The sequence below is a fragment of the Lagenorhynchus albirostris genome, chromosome 3 (assembly GCF_949774975.1).
Source record: "Lagenorhynchus albirostris chromosome 3, mLagAlb1.1, whole genome shotgun sequence".
Lineage (NCBI taxonomy): Eukaryota > Metazoa > Chordata > Mammalia > Artiodactyla > Delphinidae > Lagenorhynchus > Lagenorhynchus albirostris.
Genome location: NC_083097.1, coordinates 8,663,398 through 8,685,455, shown reverse-complemented (window position 1 = coordinate 8,685,455; position 22,058 = coordinate 8,663,398). Strand labels below are relative to the sequence as shown.

The window sequence follows — 22,058 nt, the reverse complement described above, 5'->3', positions numbered from 1 at the left end:
ATCAACTTACAAAGAGTTAAGAGTTTGGATAGTGACATATACTGCCCAAGATACCATCACCTTTTGGTTCCTGAATTTCAGGTAGCAAGTGATGATAGTTTATAAAGTCAAAATTTATCAAAGCATTTATCTGAACTTTCCAAGTTCTTGCATTTAACTAGTGAGAATTTGGAGATCTCTATTAAATATCAGAACATGTCTCTTTGCCATTTCAGAAACTTCAGAATGTGATCTCTCAGGATTCACATATACAAATTGACCAGAATATTCCAGCTATGTCAGCTTTTCTTAAAAGACTAAATATTTCTGGGGACCCCCCAAAATAGTAGTAGTTGTCCATCCAAATATTTATCTAATTCTGAAAACCCGCAATAAAATGTCAAAATTAAAGCAAATTTCTTTAGAAAACACCACAGTCCATCATTCCAACACAGATCAACATTTTAAAAAATTAATATATCATTACCTTTCTGAATTCACTATGGGGCAACTAGGGAAAAGGGAGAGAAAGGAGCACATAGGCTAACAGAGCAGGTCAAAAATCAGCCTGTAAGAAAACTTTCCCACAGTATGTCTCTGGCCTGCCCAACGGGAAGGAAGACAGTGCATCATGGGGCTCAGAGAACATCTTCCACAGCTGGCAACATGTCCTACTATGTCTTAGGCCACTTCTGGCTTAGAAGAGGTGAACGAGATGATGCTGGGTAACTATTCCTTTGTATAAGGCAGACTGAGAAATGAAGTAACTCTTTACAATATTATTACTTAGTCAACATATATCAAATTTGGGGTAATTAATAAAATTAAGTTTGCAAAAGTATCATACTCACGTGTTCTTCAAATCCCAAACCAACAAGGGAGAAGTGGCCAATGTGGTACGGGCAAAATGCTAAAAGGGGGGGAAAACTCAATGAAAACTTCAAAATCAAAACAACGAACACTCTTACTACCAACCCCACTAAAAGGAACAACGGGTTCTTGGAGAAATGCAAGATCTCAGAACCAAAAATGTACTGTCGGGCTTCCCTGGTGGCGCAGTGGTTGGGAGTCTGCCTGCCAATGCAGGGGACGCGGGTTCGTGCCCCGGTCCGGGAGGATCCCACATGCCGTGGAGCGGCTGGGCCCGTGAGCCATGGCCGCTGAGCCTGCACGTCCGGAGCCTGTGCTCCGCAACGGGAGAGGCCGCAGCAGTGAGAGGCCCGCGTACCACTAAAAAAAAAAAAAAAAAAAAAAAGTACTGTCTGTGACATTCTCTACAACCGGAGAACAAAAAAGTTACCAAGCTCCTAATAAACTCATGGTGAAAGGACACAAGAACTATTGTGAAAACAGTCTCACAGGCCTGTGGGAAGAGAAGAAGATATGAGCATCCAAAAAAAAACCACAAAAAAATCCCAAAACTGATGAAAACACACTGAATACATACAGTGAAGAAGATATGAGCATCCAAAAAACAAACAAACAAACAAAAAACTGATGAAAACACACTGAATACATACAAATTCATGAGTTCATAATACTCAAAAAAGGGAAAGCCAAAAACAAAAACCACAAAAGGAAAAAAGCAACATAATAGAAAACACTTTTATCACTAAGGAAAGTTGTTAGAACATCAATTCCTTATCCTGAAAACTAATAATTTAAGGAAAAAACTGCACATCTGTCCTGCTTCTTCCAAACAAACAAATTCAGGTTAAGTAAATAGTTCTAGCTGATAAGATCAAGCTCTTCTTTACAGAAAAGCCAGCCAATAAATGCATAAAAATGACAGAATTTGAAAATCACCATTTTGTAATGCCTAATAAAAATAAATTAATTCAGGCAAGTATCAATGGATAATAAACATATTTGGTAAAATGTTGATGGAACACTAGATATCTGCATAATACTAAAATACCACCTCCCACAGATTACTTTCTGATGTTTAAAGGGAAAAATGAAACCTAACAATAGAGGCTTCAAGATACTATCACCTGAACCACAGACAAAGGTGGATAACCAGACATCATGTACCTCCTGATATGTCATAATAATAGGCAAAGCATGACCAGTGAAAATTCTGTCCCAGAAGTACTGAACCTGAATCTAATCAGGCCTCAGATTTAACTTCCAGTTTAAAAGAAATATGGAGACAAAGGAACAAGGTAACAGAATCAACAGGACGTCATCGGAAGAAAGTAGAAAGTGAGACATGTAGAAGACAGCTGACCTAGTGTCATCAACAAATCAATGGCAAAATAGGGTAGGGGTAGATGAGGAGAGCAAATAAAAAATATTCTAGATCAGAAAAACTTAAGATTTAACAACCAAAAGTAACAGTAAACTACCAGGTGTAAGACAGGCTCAAGGATGTACTACTGTACAACAAGGGGAATACAGCCAATATTTTGTAGTAACTGTAAATGGAAAGTAACCTTTAAAAATTGTAAAACAATAAAAAAAATTTTTTTTAATTACTGTAGGTTTAAAACAATTTCAATATCTGGGTAAGGTAAACCTCCCTCAATATACTTCTTTCAAAATCTCCTTGACTATTCTCAGCTGTTTTAAAAACAGATGAACTTTAGTGCAATTTAATGAATTTTTTTTTCCAAAACTGAAAAAAAAAGGTAACAGGTAGACCTTATTTGAATTCTCATTCAAACAAAGCAACTATAAAATGATATTTAAGGAGACAATCTAGAATTTTTAATATGATCTATTATTAGGTAATATTAAATTCTGGTAATTTTGTAAAGTGTCATGATATTCTGGTTAAATAAGAAAATAGCCTTAAGACAGGAATAAAGACGCAGATGTAGAGAATAGACTTGAGGAACCGGGGAGGGGGAAGGGTAAGCTGGGATGAAGTGAGAGAGTGGCATGGACATATATACACTACCAAATGTAAAATAGCTAGTGGGAAGCAGCCACATAGCATAGGGAGATCAGCTCGGTGCTTTGTGTCCACCTAGAAGGTGGGATAGGGAGGGTGGGAGGGAGATGCAAGAGAGAGGAGATACGGGGATATATGTATATGTATAGCTGATTCACTTTGTTATAAAGTAGAAACTAACACAACAATGTAAACCAATTATATTCCAATAAAGATGTTTAAAAGAAAAAGAAAATAGCCTTAAAATGTTCATATTAAGAATTTTGATAGTCTCTTTTCCTCAAGTCTTTCTTTCCACGTTAATATAACTGTAATTCATTCTCAGTTAATAAAATTTAATTACCTTTTTTATGTCAAAAATAACGGAACAGTATAGATTATTAGGAAAGGTGAAAGGGAGACTCAATCATAAAGACAAAAGTCAGAGTGAATCTACAGGGATCTGGCTGCCAAACCTTTTTGACCAAGTATTCATAAATAGAAAATTTTTTTAACAGGTATTCCCAATACACTTGAATTTCTTTATAAATTATACACATATACTATTTTATTAATATATTATGTGTATTATGAAGCACAGGCAAATTTTAAAGCGTGCGAAATAACTATATGCAGAATTTTTCCTATTTTATTCTCACACCCAACTCTGAGGACAACTCAAGCAGGCCCTTGGGAAAGGCAAACTTTCAAATTTCAACTCTATTTATATATATAAATATTAACCTAAAGCACCAATTTTAACAATCAATTTCTATCCCATTACACAGAAACTACTAGATAGGTACCCTGAAATTAAGATCAGTTTCTTAGGATTGTTCCCTTCTACTGAGACAGCAGCACTGTAAGGTTTTATTTCTGCAAAGTATAATACATGACCACAAAGGTCCAAGAATGCCAGTGGAAACTGCAGTAAAGCGACCCAAGTAGGAAAGAAACATGAGTGTTGCTTAATCCCAATGACTATGTTCATCTAAAAGGAAAAGCATATTCCTGAAAAAAAGAGGAAGTTTTCCTGAAAAGAGGAAAACTTCATGTTTCATTTCAAAAGATCCTAAGTATAATGTGCATACTAAGACAAAAAAAATTTTTTTCATAGTATAAGCTTAGGAAGTTGGATTAGAAAAATTTACTTAGTTGAGATTTGCTTTATATAAACAAGAGTTCTTATTTCTATAATTCGTGCTTTAAAGGTGACTTATTCCTTTAAACATTAATTTAGCACTAAGTTTTTCTTGCAAGAACAAAGACTAAAGTCTATATAGATCATTTTTTCCTCTCAAAGAAAATTTGGTCAAAATCAAGAGTTTCACACTCTATATATCAATTATTTTACATAATGAGAAACAAATGCAGAATAATCTGCAGACACATTTTCACCCCCATATGCAAGGGAAAACAACAAAGAATGGGCTTCCTGTTAATTTGCACCATCTTAAATATCTACTAAAAATTAAGAATGAATGGAACTTTTAAAAGATATTGTGTTTCAACAAGATACAGATACATTTCTTTTGCTCTTTTATAGATAATATTCAGAAAACAATTTTTTTGTCTCATCCTTGATCTATTTATTCAGTCTCTTCTTTGACCATATGGCTTCCTATTGAAGACAACTGTTTCCTGATGAAAACACTGCTTTCTAGTCCCTAACACAGAGCAAATAACTTGGAATTTGGTGGAAGAAACTTGGAAAATAGTCCTCCTTCTTAGGAGTAATTCATATGCACTAAGGAAGGAATTTCTCAAAGATATTCCCTATACAGAGATCTGCAGCCTGAGGTCTCTCTATGAGACACCAATAGTACAGTCTAACAATAACCCAATTCTATCAGACTCCACCTTGAGGAACTGAATTCTAAAATCTTGGTTTACTCAACTGTTTCCCTTACCTTTCCCCAAAGCAGAAAAACCTGTCAGCTACATCTCAACCCTGCCTTCCTTACTCTCATGACTCCCAATGGGAGGGACTCTTAGTGTTGTCACAGAATCCGCATAGCTACAGTTGTTAAAGTGTTTGGAAGTAAACTTTGCTGGAATCTGGTTCTGAGGGGAATTACACTTTCCTCAAGCCTATATCCATCTCTGCGACAGATCCCAAGCCAAGGTCTCTGGTAAGGCCTTGGTCAGGATTTTAACAGATGAAAACAAGATCTTCTGCCATAGGGAAGAACACACAGATAATCAGCACGAAATTAATTCCAGATGTGGAATATTATATAGTCTCAAGTCAGTCTAAAATTGGCTTCTACAAAGAGAGATAGAAGTGCGCAACAGAAGCAAAGTTGGTAAATAACCGTAGTCAATGTTGCTTAGGAAAGAAAGTAACTGTATACCTGGTGTCTTCCTATACCAGATGACTGTCTAAAACTGTTTCATATATTCCTAAGTTTAAAAACAAAACAAAACTTGTAACAAGACTCCTAGAAAACTAAACTCCTACCATAATACCATAAATAAAAGCATAAACGCCACTTACCAAAAACAAGAATGAACAGTGTGTTTAAAGACACCACCCAGAAGACATGTTCCTAAAGGAAAAGAGCATTAATAAAACATATTCATCTCCTATTTGATTTATGTTTAATCCATTTATTTAGTTATAAGACTGATATTTTTACTATAATTTTGAGATTTTGTTCAGAAATTATGTGTAACTTCATTTTTCATTAGACAGCTCATAAAACTAAACCTAATGAAACTTAAAGTTCATAATGTCCACATGAAAAAAAAATCAAAGAAATCAATCCATAAACATTTCCTCTTCAGAAATTAATAATCTATCACAAACTACAGAGATTCTCATAAATAATCGCCAGGTTTAAGTCATATGACACTAAAAAATTCTAAGTAAAGAAAAATTTGAAAACCACATTATTTCTGAACAACACATCAATGTAAACTGCACAGCACTTCTTTCAGTGTCCAGTGTGTTCTCATGCCTTAAGGTCACTTGATCTTCTCTGGTCCCTTCTGTCCCCATGGCTTTCTTTGTTCAAGTCTCAGAATATGCGCTCTCACCTGTCCACACTCCACGCTTATGTACTACCGTCTCCAACATGAGGCCCACCCATCTATTCCTCCGCATGTGCTCAGTCACGCTCCACACTATCGGGACACCCAAGCCTGTTTGCCCAGGCCCACTACCTCCCCCTACAATCAAGTTAAATGATCCTTCCAAGGGGGCCATGGAGGAATATTTTCATGAATCTTAACACGGTAAGATTTTCTTTTTAGAAAGATTATTCTAATCAGGTTCCCAATTTGCCACAAATCCAAGTGGCAAGAGGATGATAAGTCTGTTTAAGAGAGGACTACTACTGTACATTCCTACTTAGCATGTGGGCTCATATCACTTGAATTTTTCAGCTTCTCTGCCTTAAGGGCTCCCAAACTGTCCTTATCCTCAATATCTTTTGTGCCTCAACCTCTAGTTATCTTCTATAAAAATTCCCTGCTGACAAGTCCCCTCTACTAAGAAAGGCCTGACTAAGCCCTCTTCTATGCCTCTCGTGTCCTATACACACTGTTTGTCAGAGTCTTTACCTAAAGTTCCTTGTTTACATGTTCATTTCTCTCTACTAAACTATAAAGAGTCTTTGAGAACAGGTACCCTATTTCATTCATTTCTGAATCATCCAGTAACTATCACAGCTGGCACATGGTATATATTAAATAATTTGTAACAAATGCATGAAGTCATCCTGTGGTTTTTTCTAAAAATTAGAATGGATTTGAATTAACACCACTGCCTCAACGACTTCTATCACTCATCTATGAGGGACTGATAAAGTACAGAAATGAGTATACAGCCAAATAATACCCTCTACACTGACCATACTCAAGCCTTGAATAGGAGCTCACTAATATCACATTCTTACTAATCTGTGAATTATCATCAAATACATTCCTCAAAATCCTCACACTACTAACCTCAACTTCCTATTCTGGCCTGAGGAGCCAGCCTGAAGAGGAAGCCAACACTGTGGAAAGCAGAGGAGACAGATGGAAATTATCTGACTCTTCAATGACATTGCTGAGCCCCTGGATCAAGCACACCTGAAGCCCATCCTGCCTCTGGACTTCCTCCTGTGTTACTAGTTTGGTCAGCTGGGGTTTGGCTACCTGCAGCCAAAGTCATCTTGATACCTAAAGCTATTTAAAAATCCCAAATGGCAAGTGATTTTGTATTACAGAACCTGAGAAGAGCATCATTTCTCCTTAAAGAACAAGTTAATTAAAGAACTGTTCTTCACCTTACAGTTGTACTCTTTATTATTAAGGTAAAGATAGGAGAGGCGCAACAAACAGGGGGTTCTCTCTGTGAATAGTGTAAAACTGCGCTGTTTTCACCAGTTCTGGCATTAAACATTGCAAGGTGGGACTTTTTTTTTAATCATTTTTTAAAAATTTTTATTATTTATTTTATTTATTTTTGGCTGCATTGGGTCTTCGTTGCTGTGTGAGGGCTTTCTCTAGTTGTGGTGAGCGGGGGCTACTCTTCATTGTGGTGCGCGGGCTTCTCTTGTTGCGGAGTATGGGCTCTAGGCGTGCAGGCTTCAGTAGTTGTGGCACACGGGCTCAGTAGTTGTGGCTCATGGACTCTAGAGCACAGGCTCAGTAGTTGTGGCACACGGGCTCAGTAGTTGTGGCTCATGGACTCTAGAGCACAGGCTCAGTAGTTGTGGCGCACGGGCTTAGTTGCTCCACGGCACATGGGATCTTCCTGGACCAGGGATTGAACCTGTGTCCACCCGGCGCGACCAGGGAAGTCCCACAAGGTGGGACTTTAAAAGAAAGCCAAGTATTCTTAACTACCATCAACTTTGAATTTCATTTTCTAAAAATCAAATATGTTTAATAATTTCCTTTGTAAATAATATTACCTTTATGCTTTGCCAGTTATTTTCAATGCACAAAACAGACTTTCTTCAACATATTAAGTAATCAAAAATCACAGGGCATTCTGACCTTTAATATAAAAAGCCAGAACATACTGTAAACCTGAAATCACTGAATCACTAAGACAAATAATTAAGTCGCAATTCTGTTATTAAAAAAGATTAGCTTGCACTTCCCTGGTGGCGCAGTGGTTAAGAATCTGCCTGCCAATGCAGAGGACACAGGTTCGAGCCCTGGTCCGGGAAGATCCCACATGCCGCAGAGCAACTAAGCCCGTGTGCCACAACTACTGAGCCTGCGCTCTAGAGCCCATGAGCCACAACTACTGAGCCTGTGTGCCACAACTACTGAAGCCCTCAGGCCTAGAGCCCATGCTCCGCAACCAGAGAAGCCACCGCAGTGAGAAGTCCACGCACCGCAACGAAGAGCAGCCCCTGCCGCCGCAACTAGAAAAAGCCCACGCACAGCAATGAAGATCCAACGCAGCAAAAAATAAATTAATTAAAAAAAAAAAAGATTAGCTTTACTTACCAGAAAAACGAGTGATCCATCAAGTCCTAGCATCTAAAATAAATAATATGCATTAATTTAAGATGCAACAGGATTTTTTATTCTATTTATGAAAAAAGCTCATTTTCCTTTTAATATTTTTAAACATAATATTTACCCACTACTTTCCAATACAGCCTATCATTTTCAGAGAGTGAAAAACTTCTGTTCTTGGGAGTTTTATATTTTGTATCTTCTTTTAATCCAAATTATATGATTATAAAGTTAAAATTTTCTATCTTGGGTTTCAACTCAGTAGATATGGAGCCAGTCAAGATTTCATGATACAACAGTATTACTTTGTCAACTGAAGCATCAGAATAATACTTAAATTTAAATTGTTACTTCATTTTCAAAAGTCCACAATTTCAAGTTAAAGATTTTGTAAGTGGAGCAAGGTTTGTATTAAAGGCCAGAAGATAGAAAAAGGTATCAATAGACCTTTATCATAATATTTTTAATATTTTCATCACAAATAATACATTACTTAATTTTCCCTAGAAATTAAAGTTCTGGTAATTGTTTTCATTAAATGTAACTGGAAAATTAGTGTATACATCTAAATATGGTCAACTTTAAGATATACATTAGGATTAAAACACTAGGATACTTGATAGAAAGAAGTCTTACTCACTCTTTCCCATGTAAGCTCTTCTGCAGCTCGGTCCCACTCTAAAGCATTCCAGTTCATGTCGTCTGGAAATATAATTGTAGTTTAGAGATTACTGATAGAACTTGAATTATAAATAAATATACTCTTTTAATTTGGTGTTTTATAACTGTTGTTGAGAAGGTAAACCACACTTAAAATATTTCCAAACTGAGTATTTGCTTGTTAGGCAATTTTTAAAAAACACAAATAAATACAACATATAAAATAAGATGATTCTAGATTGTGATAAGTGCTAGAAAGAAAATAAGCAGGGTTATGTGAAACAGAGGCATTCAACAGCTCTAAATCAAGAATGAATATGGTGGATTTGAGAAAAGTGAAGAAGCCAGGGGACTAGAATTCTCTGGGTGAGGAGGAGAGGGTGGCAGAAGATGCAGTATGACAGACAGACAGGGATCAGATCATACAAGAGGAACGTGAAGCCTGAATTCTGTTTTGTTCTTTAACATAATGGGGAGATCACTGACAGATTTTAAGGGCAGAGAGCAGTACAAACACTATGTGGAGCAAGAATGGAAGAAGGAAGACTAGGCAGGGCCTACTGCATTAGACAAACAGAAGGAAACAAGGGTCAGCACTAGGGTACAGGAGCCGCAGTCCCAGAGCCTTTGAACATATACCCACCTCTCCCCGCAAAGGCCCCCTGCTCCCATTACACAACTGGCTTCTTTTCATCCTTCACGTCTCAGCTCCAATATCACTTACTCTGAGCTACCTGGGGAACCTTATTTAAAATAGGTCTCTCCTCAGTAGCATCCTCAGAGCAACGTGCACATTTACCACAATGTGTAATGACAAACTTGTTCACTTGGATATTTCTACTTCGTCACTAGACCAGAAACTCCATGAAGGCAGGGACCTGGTGTTTGAGTGCCTGGCACACAAGAAACACTCAGGTATCAGCAGTGATAAGTGGACCCAGAGACAGTGCAGCGCTTGACAGGAAAACTCTGGGGCCAGAGGAAAGAAAAGAAGGTGGTGACCTACTGACAGCTGACTGGCAGGCTGGTCTCAGAAGTTGTTTACCATTCTGGAGTTATACTGCCAGAAAATGAGAAACTGGTTTCTTTGGGTGCTATCTGGCCTGCAGAGTACACTTCAAGAATTCTTCTTTGATAATAAAAGTTGTACTGACTCAATAAAAATGGCAAAGGAATAAGATAAAACTGTATCAAGTTCCATTTTAAAAAAACAGGATCTATTCCAACTTACAAATAATTTCTTCCCATCCATCCTATAAAAAGTCCTGTGTAAAGTAGAATTTTATTTTATCTCATCTAATCTTATTTTATTTTATGGCCGCACCATGCGGCACTGTGGGATCTTAGTTCCCCAAAGAGGGATTGAACCCATGCCCCCTGCAGTGGAAGCTCGGAGTCTTAACCACTGAACCACTAGGGGAGTCCCTAAAGTACAACTGTAAAACTCAAAATGTGCCCTGCTTCATAGAAAAAAAAAAAAGTATGCATATGTATATCCATAAATGCAAGTCTGCCAAAATAAAGTAAAAACAGGTTAGAAACAGAACTTCAAACCCATTAAATTTTGAAAACTCCAATGCTCCCCAAGGTGAGCTGGGAATGGACTCATGGTCGTGAAGGAAGGCTGAGCACAGGCCGGCGGCCATTACCCTGTGCCCCATTGTTGGCATCAGCTGCATCTTCCCCGCCCGCGTCGTCCTCCTCCTCATTCTCCTCCTCCTCCTCTTCTGCCTGGTCATCCTGGGCTGCAGGGTTTTCCCCCACCACTGCGTTCTCAGCTGGTGGGTTAGCAGGCTGGTCGGGGGCAACATTTTCAGCACCATTTCCTCCTGCTGGAGCCTAAAATAACAGAGGAGACCAGAAATTTGGCTAACTTGCCTCAGTTTTGCTCTATTTTCAAATAGCACCCTCCCTTCTAAAAAAAAACAAAACTAGCAAACAGACACAAACTCTATTAAAATTCCAGAAAAAACCCACCTCTCAAGGGCATTTCTTCTAAATGTATCTGAATTTGGATCAACTTGGTATGTAAGAACATAAACTCATTTAACAGTGTACATATTCATTCAATATAATTTAGAGATGAACATTTCACAAAGCATTACAGGACACAGGTTAACAAATCTGGCTATCTTGAATACATCATTCCGTAATCCTTCTTTATAAGGCATCTCTTGTCTTTACTGACCACTTCAGGGATGAAAATATATTTATGTATCTGTTTACACACATACTGATTTATAACTTAATTCTCAGTTCACACTTGAGGAAAGGTTTCTCATTTCTGCTCAGGAGGGTAAGCCTGTCCATATGAACTTTATCAGTTTCCACAAGCACCCTTCTCTGGCTCTTCCTGAATTCTGTTACCTACCAAATGCAAAGACCTAGTTGTAGTTAATTAAAACACTGAACTCCTATGGAGTTAATGAAGATTCTAAAAGAACTGTATTAAAATGCTTCAAAATATGAGGTACAATGATGAAAGTATTAACACTAGGTAAAAACTTGCTTAATAGTCCCATTTTTCATATGTGTGGTTTTCAAAGGCGAAGTTGTACTCTTAATTCTGTAGAAAAAAGGGTATGGCAGAATTTGATGAAATCAATCTTCACACTAAAAAAAGCCAAAGGTCCTTAATTGAAAAATTAAGTCGTTAAGTATTGTTAAGTATTATTTTGAACTTTATAGTCAATTTTTTCATAATAAAATTTTACAAAGGGCAAATTGTTTTTGTATTGTGAGTAGCCAGTTTGGGTTCTTTTTTACATTTTCAGCCCTATAATTTCTCAGTAAACAAGATAATAAAAATCATTTACCATATCTTCCTCTTCTTAATGTCTCTAGCAGACACTCTTGTATCTAAGCATGTCATCTCATAAATAAAAAGTAAAACTGTACAAGACTGTTATCAACAGTACTCCAATTTTTCTACTTTTGGTAATGTTTCTACTAAAAGCAACAAAGGTGAGGCATTTTACACATGAAGAAACTAATGAACAAAGAGGGTAAGGGGGCTTCCTTAATGTTATGCAGCACGTCAGAAGCCCACGCAGGAGGTTTGTATATTAACTGCCAGGCCGGCGGTAAGCTGTTAACCCAGGCAAAGGGAATGAAAGAGCATGCAGTATACCCCCAGTGCTGTTCCCAGTCTTGCTAGAAAACTAAGAGGCAAAGTAACAACAGCACTCTTTTGATTTTTCACATCTCCTTTAATCTTCTCCCAAACGTTGTCACTGTCCTGCTTTGCAATGAGGGACACGGGAGTCAAGGGTTTGGGTCTTAGAGGGTGACAATAATTCTTATGTCCTACCCAAATAAAATGAATTTGGGGATAGAGGGAGCTACCTCATTTTGGTGATGCCCAGCAGCGTTGAAGGGCGGAGCAGCATGCTCCAGCCAGATCGGGGCTCCCCCGTGGACTATCTGCTCTCGCAGCCACACCAGGCTGATGAACGCACACAATGTGCACGTCACCACAAAACAACCCTGCAAACAATCCGCCAACAAATTGTCCCTATTAAAAAAAAAAAAAAGTACATAGAATTACTCCAAAGAACACTTAAAATTAAGAAACCAAAGGTAACAACATTCACTTTACATAAAAATCTCAGAAAGAACAAGAAAAGTCAGTCATAACCTTCTGGTGAAAAATCAGTCTCTCAAAAAGAATTATTTCTGAGGATGGTGGCAATTTATCTATCTTATAAGCTGGCCAAACATGTTTATTTATATATTTGTATTATATGTGTTCATATTATAGAAAGCAAAGAATAACATCAGAACTACATAAATTGGCTATCCAGCCTCTCTTTGAACATAGCTGAGAAAAAGGAAGGCAGCAAGCAAAAAACTGAAAGTAGCCAAATACTTGACAAAGGTCAAGTATTAAATACATGTAATTTCCTAAAGATACATGACTCTGTCCAACCCTTACTAAGAATATCCTCATCCTTATTTTATACACAAGTTGAACCAATTTAGTTAGCTGATACTTAAACCCATGTAAATGAACAGAATCAGCAAATCAGAAAGGTGGAGAAGGGCCTCTAGAAAGGCCTAAAGACAACATAAAGGAAGGCTGAGAAATACACAGTACACAATGCGTGAGGCAAAGGAGCCTGTGGTACATTTTACAAATGCCTCATTTAGAACGCAGATTAAATTTTGATGCCAACTGCAAATACACCAAAAGTATATTAGTTTCTCGACAAATCCAGACAGATCAAGTATGGTTCACATGAAAATACACGCAGTATAATAATACTGAAGACCTCTTTGTTCTTTTCCTCTCTGAAGGAGCATATCCTTCCCTGGTCTATGTCTGATTTCAGAGTAATTCAAAGGTAACTCAAGAATCTTGGTAGCCTTTGGAAAATTCACCACCATAATAGACATTTTTCCCTCCATGGAGAACTTAAGGAAGGGTCAATTTGGGAGACCTCGGCCTGGTAGCTCCAAACTGAACTAATGTGGCCCTCAGATGTTATCTGGAATATACCTTAATCAAAAGAGGAATACTAATCACCCCCTTGCTAAGGACCCCTCCAGACCATTAAAATTTTGATAGGTTGGGACTAAAATACCCCCTTCTCTACTCCTTCCTTGTCATCAGCAATAAGAACAGCAACTGCTTATTGTAGAGTTTATTGTAGATTTTTAAATGGTGACAAACTGTAGAATCCTTTCCTTTTCCCTCACACCTTGAATCTGGGCTGATTTGTGAACTGTCTGGACCAGAAGCGAATTTCCTGAGTTCTAAAGCCTAGAAGAGAGCTTTCAGGTAAGCTTCCACTCTCACCCCTTTAGAATGCTGCCCTGAGGCCACCATGTAAAGAAGCCCCACTAGCCTTCTGAAGATGAGAAGCCATATGGAAGAGCCAAGGTACCTCATCTTAGACTACCCAACCCCAGTGATACATACGCATAATGGAGGCGAGCCCAACAGATAAATGGATCAGCTGAGCCCAGCCCAAACTGCTAACTCCCAGAATTATGAGCAAATAAAATGTTTGTTGTTTTAAGCCACTAAGTTTTAGGGACAGCATGTTTTGCAGCAATAGTTAACTGATAGACTGTGCCTAGAGATGCTGAGGAACTGAGCTACAGAATATGTAGCAGCTGCTAAGATATTAAGAAATTTTAAGTAAAATTTCAGAAAATGGATTCTATAGAGAAAAATGAAACATTACTCAGAAAAAATAAGTGATTTACTTATAAGTGCTTTCAGAAAAACTGGCTCAATTCTTCAAATTCTAAAAGGCAGCATGAGATTATAAAAGCAACCCACGCTTACAATTTCTTTCCACTATTCCCACCAAGCTTTCAGCATTCTTCCCATGTCAATGAGGAAGCTCATGAAGGCAACTCAGGTGTGGCCCACTAACCAATCAGGTCACAGAGAAAAGGAGAGCCTGCCAACATAAGGCAAGCAACAGCTCTGAGTTTTGGTGATAATTTTGCTATGTATTAACATAGTGCTCAAAATTCACATATAGTTTTTACATGTATTTGTGAATTTAATCTTTGAACAGCCCGCCCAAATCCCTGAGGCATGATCTTCCTCATTTTACAGATGAGGAAACAGGGGTTCAGAACTGTCCAGTGATTTGCCCAAGGTCACCAAAAAGTTGCAGATGCAACAACTTTTAAATTCCAATGTCAGGGTTCCTTCTGTTACAACCAGCTACATCTTTGCATCACCTAAGTGATCACACTTGCCAAAAAACCAGATGTTTAATGGTTCCGCCAACAAGAAGTAAAGGTGGTAGGCAAGTAAAATACTGCCTTACTTGAGACTAAAACACTAAATTTTCACTGACATGGCTTCCATAAACATCTGTTTTTCACAAAGCCAAAGCCTACCAATTTAAGCTTTGGTAAACATTAACATATTTAGCCACTTAAAACAGAAACCATTAAAGAAGTAACACACCCCCACTTTACTGAACAGCACAGATGGGACCTCAAGTCACCTCTTCTAAACAACTGAGATACTGACTGGCTGCTACACTGCTCTCTCAAAAATTACAATGATAAATACAACTCTAGCCTCACACTAAATGGAACAAGACTGCCCTGTTTAGAACGGTTCTTTTATTCGTTCATAGATATTAAAATATAACTTCCATCACTCTTAGCAGTCACCCCTTGCTTTTTTCTGATCTCCCTCGCTACTTCTAATATGTGCGTTTATTTCGTATACGATTCCTAAATGAAAGCCGGAGGTGAGCTACATCATATACATGAAGACATATGAATGACACTTCAGCCAAGACTGATTTTTCTTGCCTCTATACTAAGACTGTGTTCTGGATGGCTGATATAAAACTCTGATGTCCAAAAATAGTAACGCTGTCCTATTTGTTTCACTGAATCATTTCACAGAAAGTCAATATTTTCATACAAAGGGCTACCTTATTACACTATTTCTAAATTCTCAAGTGTGTCAAATTACTGCTTCTCCTTTTTATGAGGGCCACAGCCATTAGTGCCCTATTTTCAAGATCCTTGTCTACTTATAAACATTGCTTCGAAAGCTGTTGTAATGTAAATAAAGTTCAAGTTCAAAACCTTTTATCTTATCTATTCCCTATACTGCCAAAGAAACACATAAATTAAATAACTTGCCTGTTCTATCCAAAAAAGGTAAAACTAGCAAGCAGGAAAAACAAGTTGCAAACACATCTAATATTTCTAAGTATTTTCAGCCACGATTCAAAATAATGATGCAGACAAAAGAGACTTAAAAGACCTCCTCGATTTCTTTTCTATCAGAAATGTAACATGCTCTCCTGCTCTCTTCTATTGCCATTTGGCTTATTTTTATACTATATTCCGCATGCTTCTGTCCTAAAAGACAGTCTTATATTGTTCTTTGCCCTTAGTGACATAGGGATCAGAAACCTAAGGTCAACTGGGTACAAAAGAAGATTTTAGCAAACAGAGGTGCAATCTTTTGCAAGCTTAATATTCTAATGATCTTGATACAGTTTATCATTTACAGCATTTCTAACATCAATAATTTTGAAAACACATATATGTCTTTCCCAAGAAACCGCAATTACAAAGCTTTATGTCAAATTAAAATACAGTAAAACCACCACAGTGAACAAGTTTTTACAGTCCATCTCCTAACAATCACAAAAAACATTTTAAAAAGAAATTTGACTTCAAATGTCTGTGTTGTTAAAAACACATGTTTAAATGAACGCCCAGCGTATCACTATATGGAACAGTACATTTCTTGCACTACACGACAGCTTATTTAACTAGCTGTCCCACCGTTACCAAACTGTCCTTTAAGATGGGTATGTTTTAAAACATCATTTATATATGTCAGCTACTTCCACTGTAGCTGTAACTTTAGAATAGGTAACAAACATAAGGTATTATTTGTCCTTGGAATAGAAGGACTTTTCAAATTACAACAAACACAAGTATGCAGAAGAAAAAATGAGCACCATTCACAATGTGCAGCCTTCCACCACCACGAGGTTCAATACTTACGTGGACAGCATGTCTAGTGGCAGTGTCAGCAGGGAGCTCACAGAGCCAGTAAACAAGCACTTGTAGATGCGACCTACCAAGAAAGGGCATGAAGGTATACAGTCACAACTCTCATCGTAACTCATACAGTCGCTCAACTAAACAGATAAAGTGGAACACTGCGAATGCCACTGAAATAAACATTTAGTCTTTGCAAGGTTGAGCCTCATAATACTAAAGTTAAAAAAAAAAAGTCAAGCATTAAAACTAGTGACAGTAAAGAATAAATGTTACACAATGTTTAAAGTTTTGATTCTCTCTAGATTTACTTACTTGTTTTTATTAAATGAGCTTAGATGTCTGAAGGGGGCGGGGGGACCAATCTCAAGAAAAGATCTCCAAAATTATAATACAGAGTATTTTCTTTAACCTAGAATTCTAAAATTCATTGAGTCTGCTCATGAAAATAAAGTTTTGGGGATACACATTTTTGACATTGAGGACTTTTCAGTAGAGTACATGCTTCAATGCTATGAAGCAAACTAACCACCAATTTTTGACAAACAGATTCAAGGGTCCTCAAAAGGACAAAATCTTAAATCTGGCCATGAAGGGAAAAGATGAAGTAAGGGCAAATACACAGCCATCCCCTCATCCTCTTAGTCAGAAAAGGCAGAAACAGATTTGGAAATGAGGCCCAAAAGCTGAGGTTTTCTTTCAAACCAGTACTTGTGTATTAGTTTAAGCATTTCCTATATAGCCTTGTACCAAAAATTTAGTGACTTCAATGGCTGTTCTCAAATGCCAAGTCAAAATGGAAAGACAGGAAAAGATTTTCTGTGACAGAAATTACTTACATATATGTATAAAACATTCAAAGCAAGTATGCTTGTAACAAGTAGAAGTGACAAACAGCCAATTGTCTGTAGATAAGAAAACAGACTCATAAATTAAAGTCCTCCTTACCAGCGTGCTTAAAAATAAGGTAGCTCAACACATTGCTACAGGAAAAGACAGCCACGGGTACATTGCTAACTTAAAGAAAGAAGTTACAGAATGTGTAGTGGGTGACATAATTTAGATTTTAATTGTGTGTGTGTGTAAACAATTCAGAACAGAAATCAAGCTTGTTACCTGTTACTTAAATCCTCAAAGTCCTTACTTAATTTCTGACTACTTGATCTACTGATTTCAGAGAAGTGTTAGTCTTCCACTATAACTATGAATGTTTTACATATTTCTAAGTCCTGTTTGCTGGTGCATAGAAATTCTTAAGTTTTCTTAGTGGACTATGCCTTTTATTAATATGAAATAAAATGCTGTTCCTCATTTAAAGTGTTTCATCTTGAATAATATCTGGCTGGCGAATACTGTTCCTGCGTTTTGTCAGCCTTTGTTAACAAATCCCTCTAGCATTAACCTGGGCTGTTTCGTACTTATCTCTTGTAGCGGAACACTTTTATACATACACAGTTATGAGGCTCTATCTACACCCTATGATCACAGATATTGCAATCTTATCTTTTCTTCTCTTTTACTCCCCTTCCTCAGCCCTCCCTTCTTGTCTTTCCTGTCTTTTGTCAGACTTTACAAATTTTACTCACTGCTTCCTATTCCCGCTCCCTAGGATGAAAACTCATCATCTTATTTCTATTCTCCTAACAGTTACTTAAATTTAAGTTTTGTTACTTTTTTATTAAGATAAAATTTACATAAATATTAAGTGTGTCTGGGTGAATTTTTATATTCGTATATATCCGAGTAACTGTCAGCCAGATAAGATTCTCAACATTTCTAGCTCCCCAGAAGGCTCCTTCAAGACCCTTTTCAGTCAATATCTCCAGCAAAAGGTAACCACTATTCTAATCTCTATCATCATAGATCAATTTGGCCTATTTTAAAATTTCACATAAATGCAATCCCACAATCCATACTCTTTTGTGCCTGGCTTCTTTTTCTCAAAGAAGTGAAGTTTATCCATGTTATTCTATGTTGCGTCAGCCAGCTCCTTTTTCACCACTATGTAGTATTCCATTATAGGGATAAGCCACACTGTATCCATTCTACTGCTGATAGTTGTTTGGTTGGTTCCAGTTTTAAACTACTATTATCAAAGCTGCAGTGACGACACCATTACACACGTCTTTTAGTGGACACAAGGTCCTTATTCCTGTTAGCAACATCCCCAGAAACAGAACTACTGGATCATAAGGTATTTATAATATTTACCACTGATAGATAACATCAAACAGCTTCCCAAAGTGGCTAAACTATAATACTCTTACTATCAATGTATGCATGTTGCAGATGCTCCACATCCTAAGGAGGATTTGGCACTGTCTTTTCTTTTAATTTCAGGATTCTTCTGAGTACACAGCAGCATCTTCTTGTGCATTTCCCTGGTGACTAATGATACTGAGCACCTTTTCACGTGTGTATTGGCTATTTAATCTTCTTTCCAGAAACACCTGTTCAAATCTGCTGTTCTACTTTTTAATTGGCCTGTCTTCCTTTTTCTTACTGATTTATATAGTTCTTTATATATCCTGGATACAAGTCCTTTGCTGGATATGTGTATTGCAAATACCGTCTCTCACTCTGTAGCTTGCCTTTCTCTCTCAAAGCTATCTGAGCATGAATTAAAGTTCTTAATTTTAATTAAGTCAAATTTCTCAGTATTTTCTTTTATGGTTGTTCGCCTATACTTTCTTTTAGCAGTTTTTTGGTTTTAATGTTCACATTCAGGTTTACGACCATCTAAAGTTAACTTGTGTCAGGTGGGCGGTAATGGTATGGGTCACTTGCTCCACATGCCCGTCCAGCTGATGCTGTACCATTTATTGAAAAGACCATCTTTCCTCCCCTGAACAGCAACAGTGGCACCTTTGCTGTTTATCACCTTTGCCAGTTCTGGACTCTACTTGGTTACTCCTGTATTTTTAATGCATAATTACACTGTATTTTCCTGTTTTATCTAAAGCATCTGTAATTTCACCACAAATAAGACAACCTAAAAAGCTCTCAATTCTATCCTCCCCTCACAATTTCTCTCGTTAAGATCATCTAGAATTTTAGTTTCCAATTGATACCTAAAAAATTATTAATTATTGTAGACTAACAACAATTATGATTTAGCTATAAGAAGCACTTGTTTCTTTTTCTCTGGAGCTCACACCTTTCCCTGTCTTTGATTCCTTGCTCGTTTTAGTAAAATATATTCTCAAACACTTTTTTCATAAATGATTTGAGGTAGTAAGCTTTCCAAGTCCTTGCATCTATTGAAATGTCTGTATTTTGTCCTTCTATCTGAGAATAATAAGATTTTGGGTTCAAAAATTTTGCCATGTGTTGACTATTCTGCTGTCTTCTAACATTCAATGTTGCTGACTTTAAGTCTGATGCCAGTCTGATTTTCATGATTTTGTAGGATAATCTGAAAGCATAACATCTATATACCACCCTATTCAGCATTGGAAAACTTCACAATGTGTCTAGGATTGTCTTTTTCCTTTATCACAGTCAGCTCTCTCTCTTTCAATCTCTTTTACCCTCTGGAACTACTTACTAGACAGATACTGAAACAATCGGATGTAGCCTCCATCTCTCAAATTTTTTCCCTCATACTTGCAACTTCCTGTCTCTGAGTTACATCCTGGAGAACTCCTTGCTCAATCTTCTAGCTCACTAATTCACTCTTCAAGTGAATAGTACCTATTCTGCTACTTTCGTAAGATTTTCATTTTTATAACCGATCGAGTTTATTTTACTTTATTTTAAGGAGACATGAGGATATTATTATACTTATTTAAAAATATTGTTTGTGGCTAACTTTAAAGAATCCTATCTATATACTCTGGCACCATATACTATCGACCCCTTTCCATGTCTTTAAGAACACAAAGAACCTAAAAAGAATCAACTAAGAGTTAGTATACCAACCTCCCAAAGAGCCTCCTATATTTGAAAGACACGCTTCCCAATTATTCAGCACCATTAGATATGTGTTTTTTAAAAGGGGATAAAAAAAAATCTCAAAAGAACCCATCTTTTGTCATCCTTGAAAGCTCTAATAAACTTCAAGGAATAAAATTCAATTTCCTTCTAATTATGGTTTGATTTTGCTTTTTCAATTCTTTCATGAACTTTCATTATTAGCCTCTGTATGCTGTGTTTTTCTTTCCCACATTCATTCAAGAAACTGACCTGTTAAAAAATGGTTTTTATTCAGCTGAATAATATTTCTTAAATGAGGTTTTCCTAATACATGACATTATAATATCAAATAATTAAGTATCATTCGAACAAAACTATGATGCCATATTACTTTATAATATTAAATAGTTGTGCAATGTTTAAATAACTCCAGCCACAGAAGAATGAATACTCACATGCTGTAAGAGGAACAACTCCCAACCATGCAAAGGCCACAAGTGTATAATGAAACCAATATCGTATTGCAGTGCCAATACTTGTAACCAGTCCAGCAAATATGTCTTGGATTGGAAGCCGCGAAGGCATATCTGGGGAATAAACTATAAGGGGAAAACGTTCACATAATTTCATGAAGATTCAAATAGGTTATATTCTAGGCAGGTAGCACTATCTTAACTTTCAACATTTGCAATTGCACTTAAATATTTTTTCCTATAAGAAAAATGAATCAAATAATTGCAATAAAATACTACATTTACCCAGAAGTCATTTATGAGAGCAAATCACATAAGAAATGTAGAAGCCAATGAAACAGGCCTCTGAGCAGGAAAAAATATTCAAGAGAAGTACACATCCCTCACTCATAGCCAGGAACTTTATGTAATGCTAATTTACACATATTTCAGCATTCAAACACTATAATTATCTGGTTTCTCAAATTATAAAAGATCACATAAAGCAAAAAGGAGCAAAAGGTGAAGCTGACAGATGTCATCAAGAAAGAACCCTCCCCCATGCCAGCCTCAGAAATAGCACTCAAAATGCACAACAATCTGCAGCAGAGCTACTTCCTGTAAGAGCCAACAGCCCGCTGACGTCTGTTAGCCACTCCCCACCCCATTTTAGCACAATAATCAACATCCCAAATGGTAAATTAAGGTCTTCCCACTTCTCTGCAAAGTGTGGTTCAATACTCAGAAAAAGAGGTTCTGCCACAGGTAATATTGTGATTTATAAGAAATACATATCTGGTCATTCAAATGACCAAAATATATTTCTCATATACATTTGGTCTTCGTCCACAGTTCCTGGCTCACAGCTCCTGAAACTCTAGGAATTTTCTATGCAACGTAAGCCATAAAGGTGTCTTTTGTTATGTTAATGAGATGACTTTTGAACCTGTCTGGGGCAGGGGTGGGGAGAAAGAGTATGGCACGGGTTTTCCAAGGGAGCCAACCAAGTAATTAGAGGGTTGGAATTTTCAGTTCCACCCTTCAGACCTCTGGGGAGGAGCGAGGGACTGAAGGTAGAACCAATGGCCAACAGTCAACGATTTAATCAATCAAGCCTATGTAATGAGGCCTTCATAAAAACCCGTAAGGCCTCAGGTTCAGAGAGCTTCCCTCTGGTGAAAACAAGTAGATCTGGGGAAAATGGTGCAGTT

The 22,058-nt window shown here is 37.2% G+C and overlaps 1 protein-coding gene across 5 annotated transcripts in view; it reads right to left on the bottom strand.

Annotated features, from left to right (window-relative positions):
* MARCHF6 (membrane associated ring-CH-type finger 6) overlaps positions 1–22,058 on the bottom strand; it is a 76,007-nt gene that overhangs the window by 32,251 nt on the left and 21,698 nt on the right. For 2 of the 5 annotated variants that reach the window (XR_009539966.1, XM_060146866.1), the window contains exons 4-12: positions 20,851–20,994; positions 16,484–16,556; positions 12,323–12,491; positions 10,627–10,816; positions 8,958–9,019; positions 8,306–8,338; positions 5,352–5,403; positions 831–889; positions 467–490 (exon numbers count right to left, since the gene is read on the bottom strand). Coding sequence is in view for 4 of the 5 variants with exons in the window: in XM_060146866.1 (XP_060002849.1) it covers positions 467–490; positions 831–889; positions 5,352–5,403; positions 8,306–8,338; positions 8,958–9,019; positions 10,627–10,816; positions 12,323–12,491; positions 16,484–16,556; positions 20,851–20,994 (806 nt within the window). In the remaining variant the exon portion in view is untranslated. The remainder of the gene's footprint in view (positions 1–466; positions 491–830; positions 890–5,351; positions 5,404–8,305; positions 8,339–8,957; positions 9,020–10,626; positions 10,817–12,322; positions 12,492–16,483; positions 16,557–20,850; positions 20,995–22,058) is intronic. The other 3 variants (XM_060146867.1, XM_060146869.1, XM_060146870.1) reach the window with 3 other exon arrangements.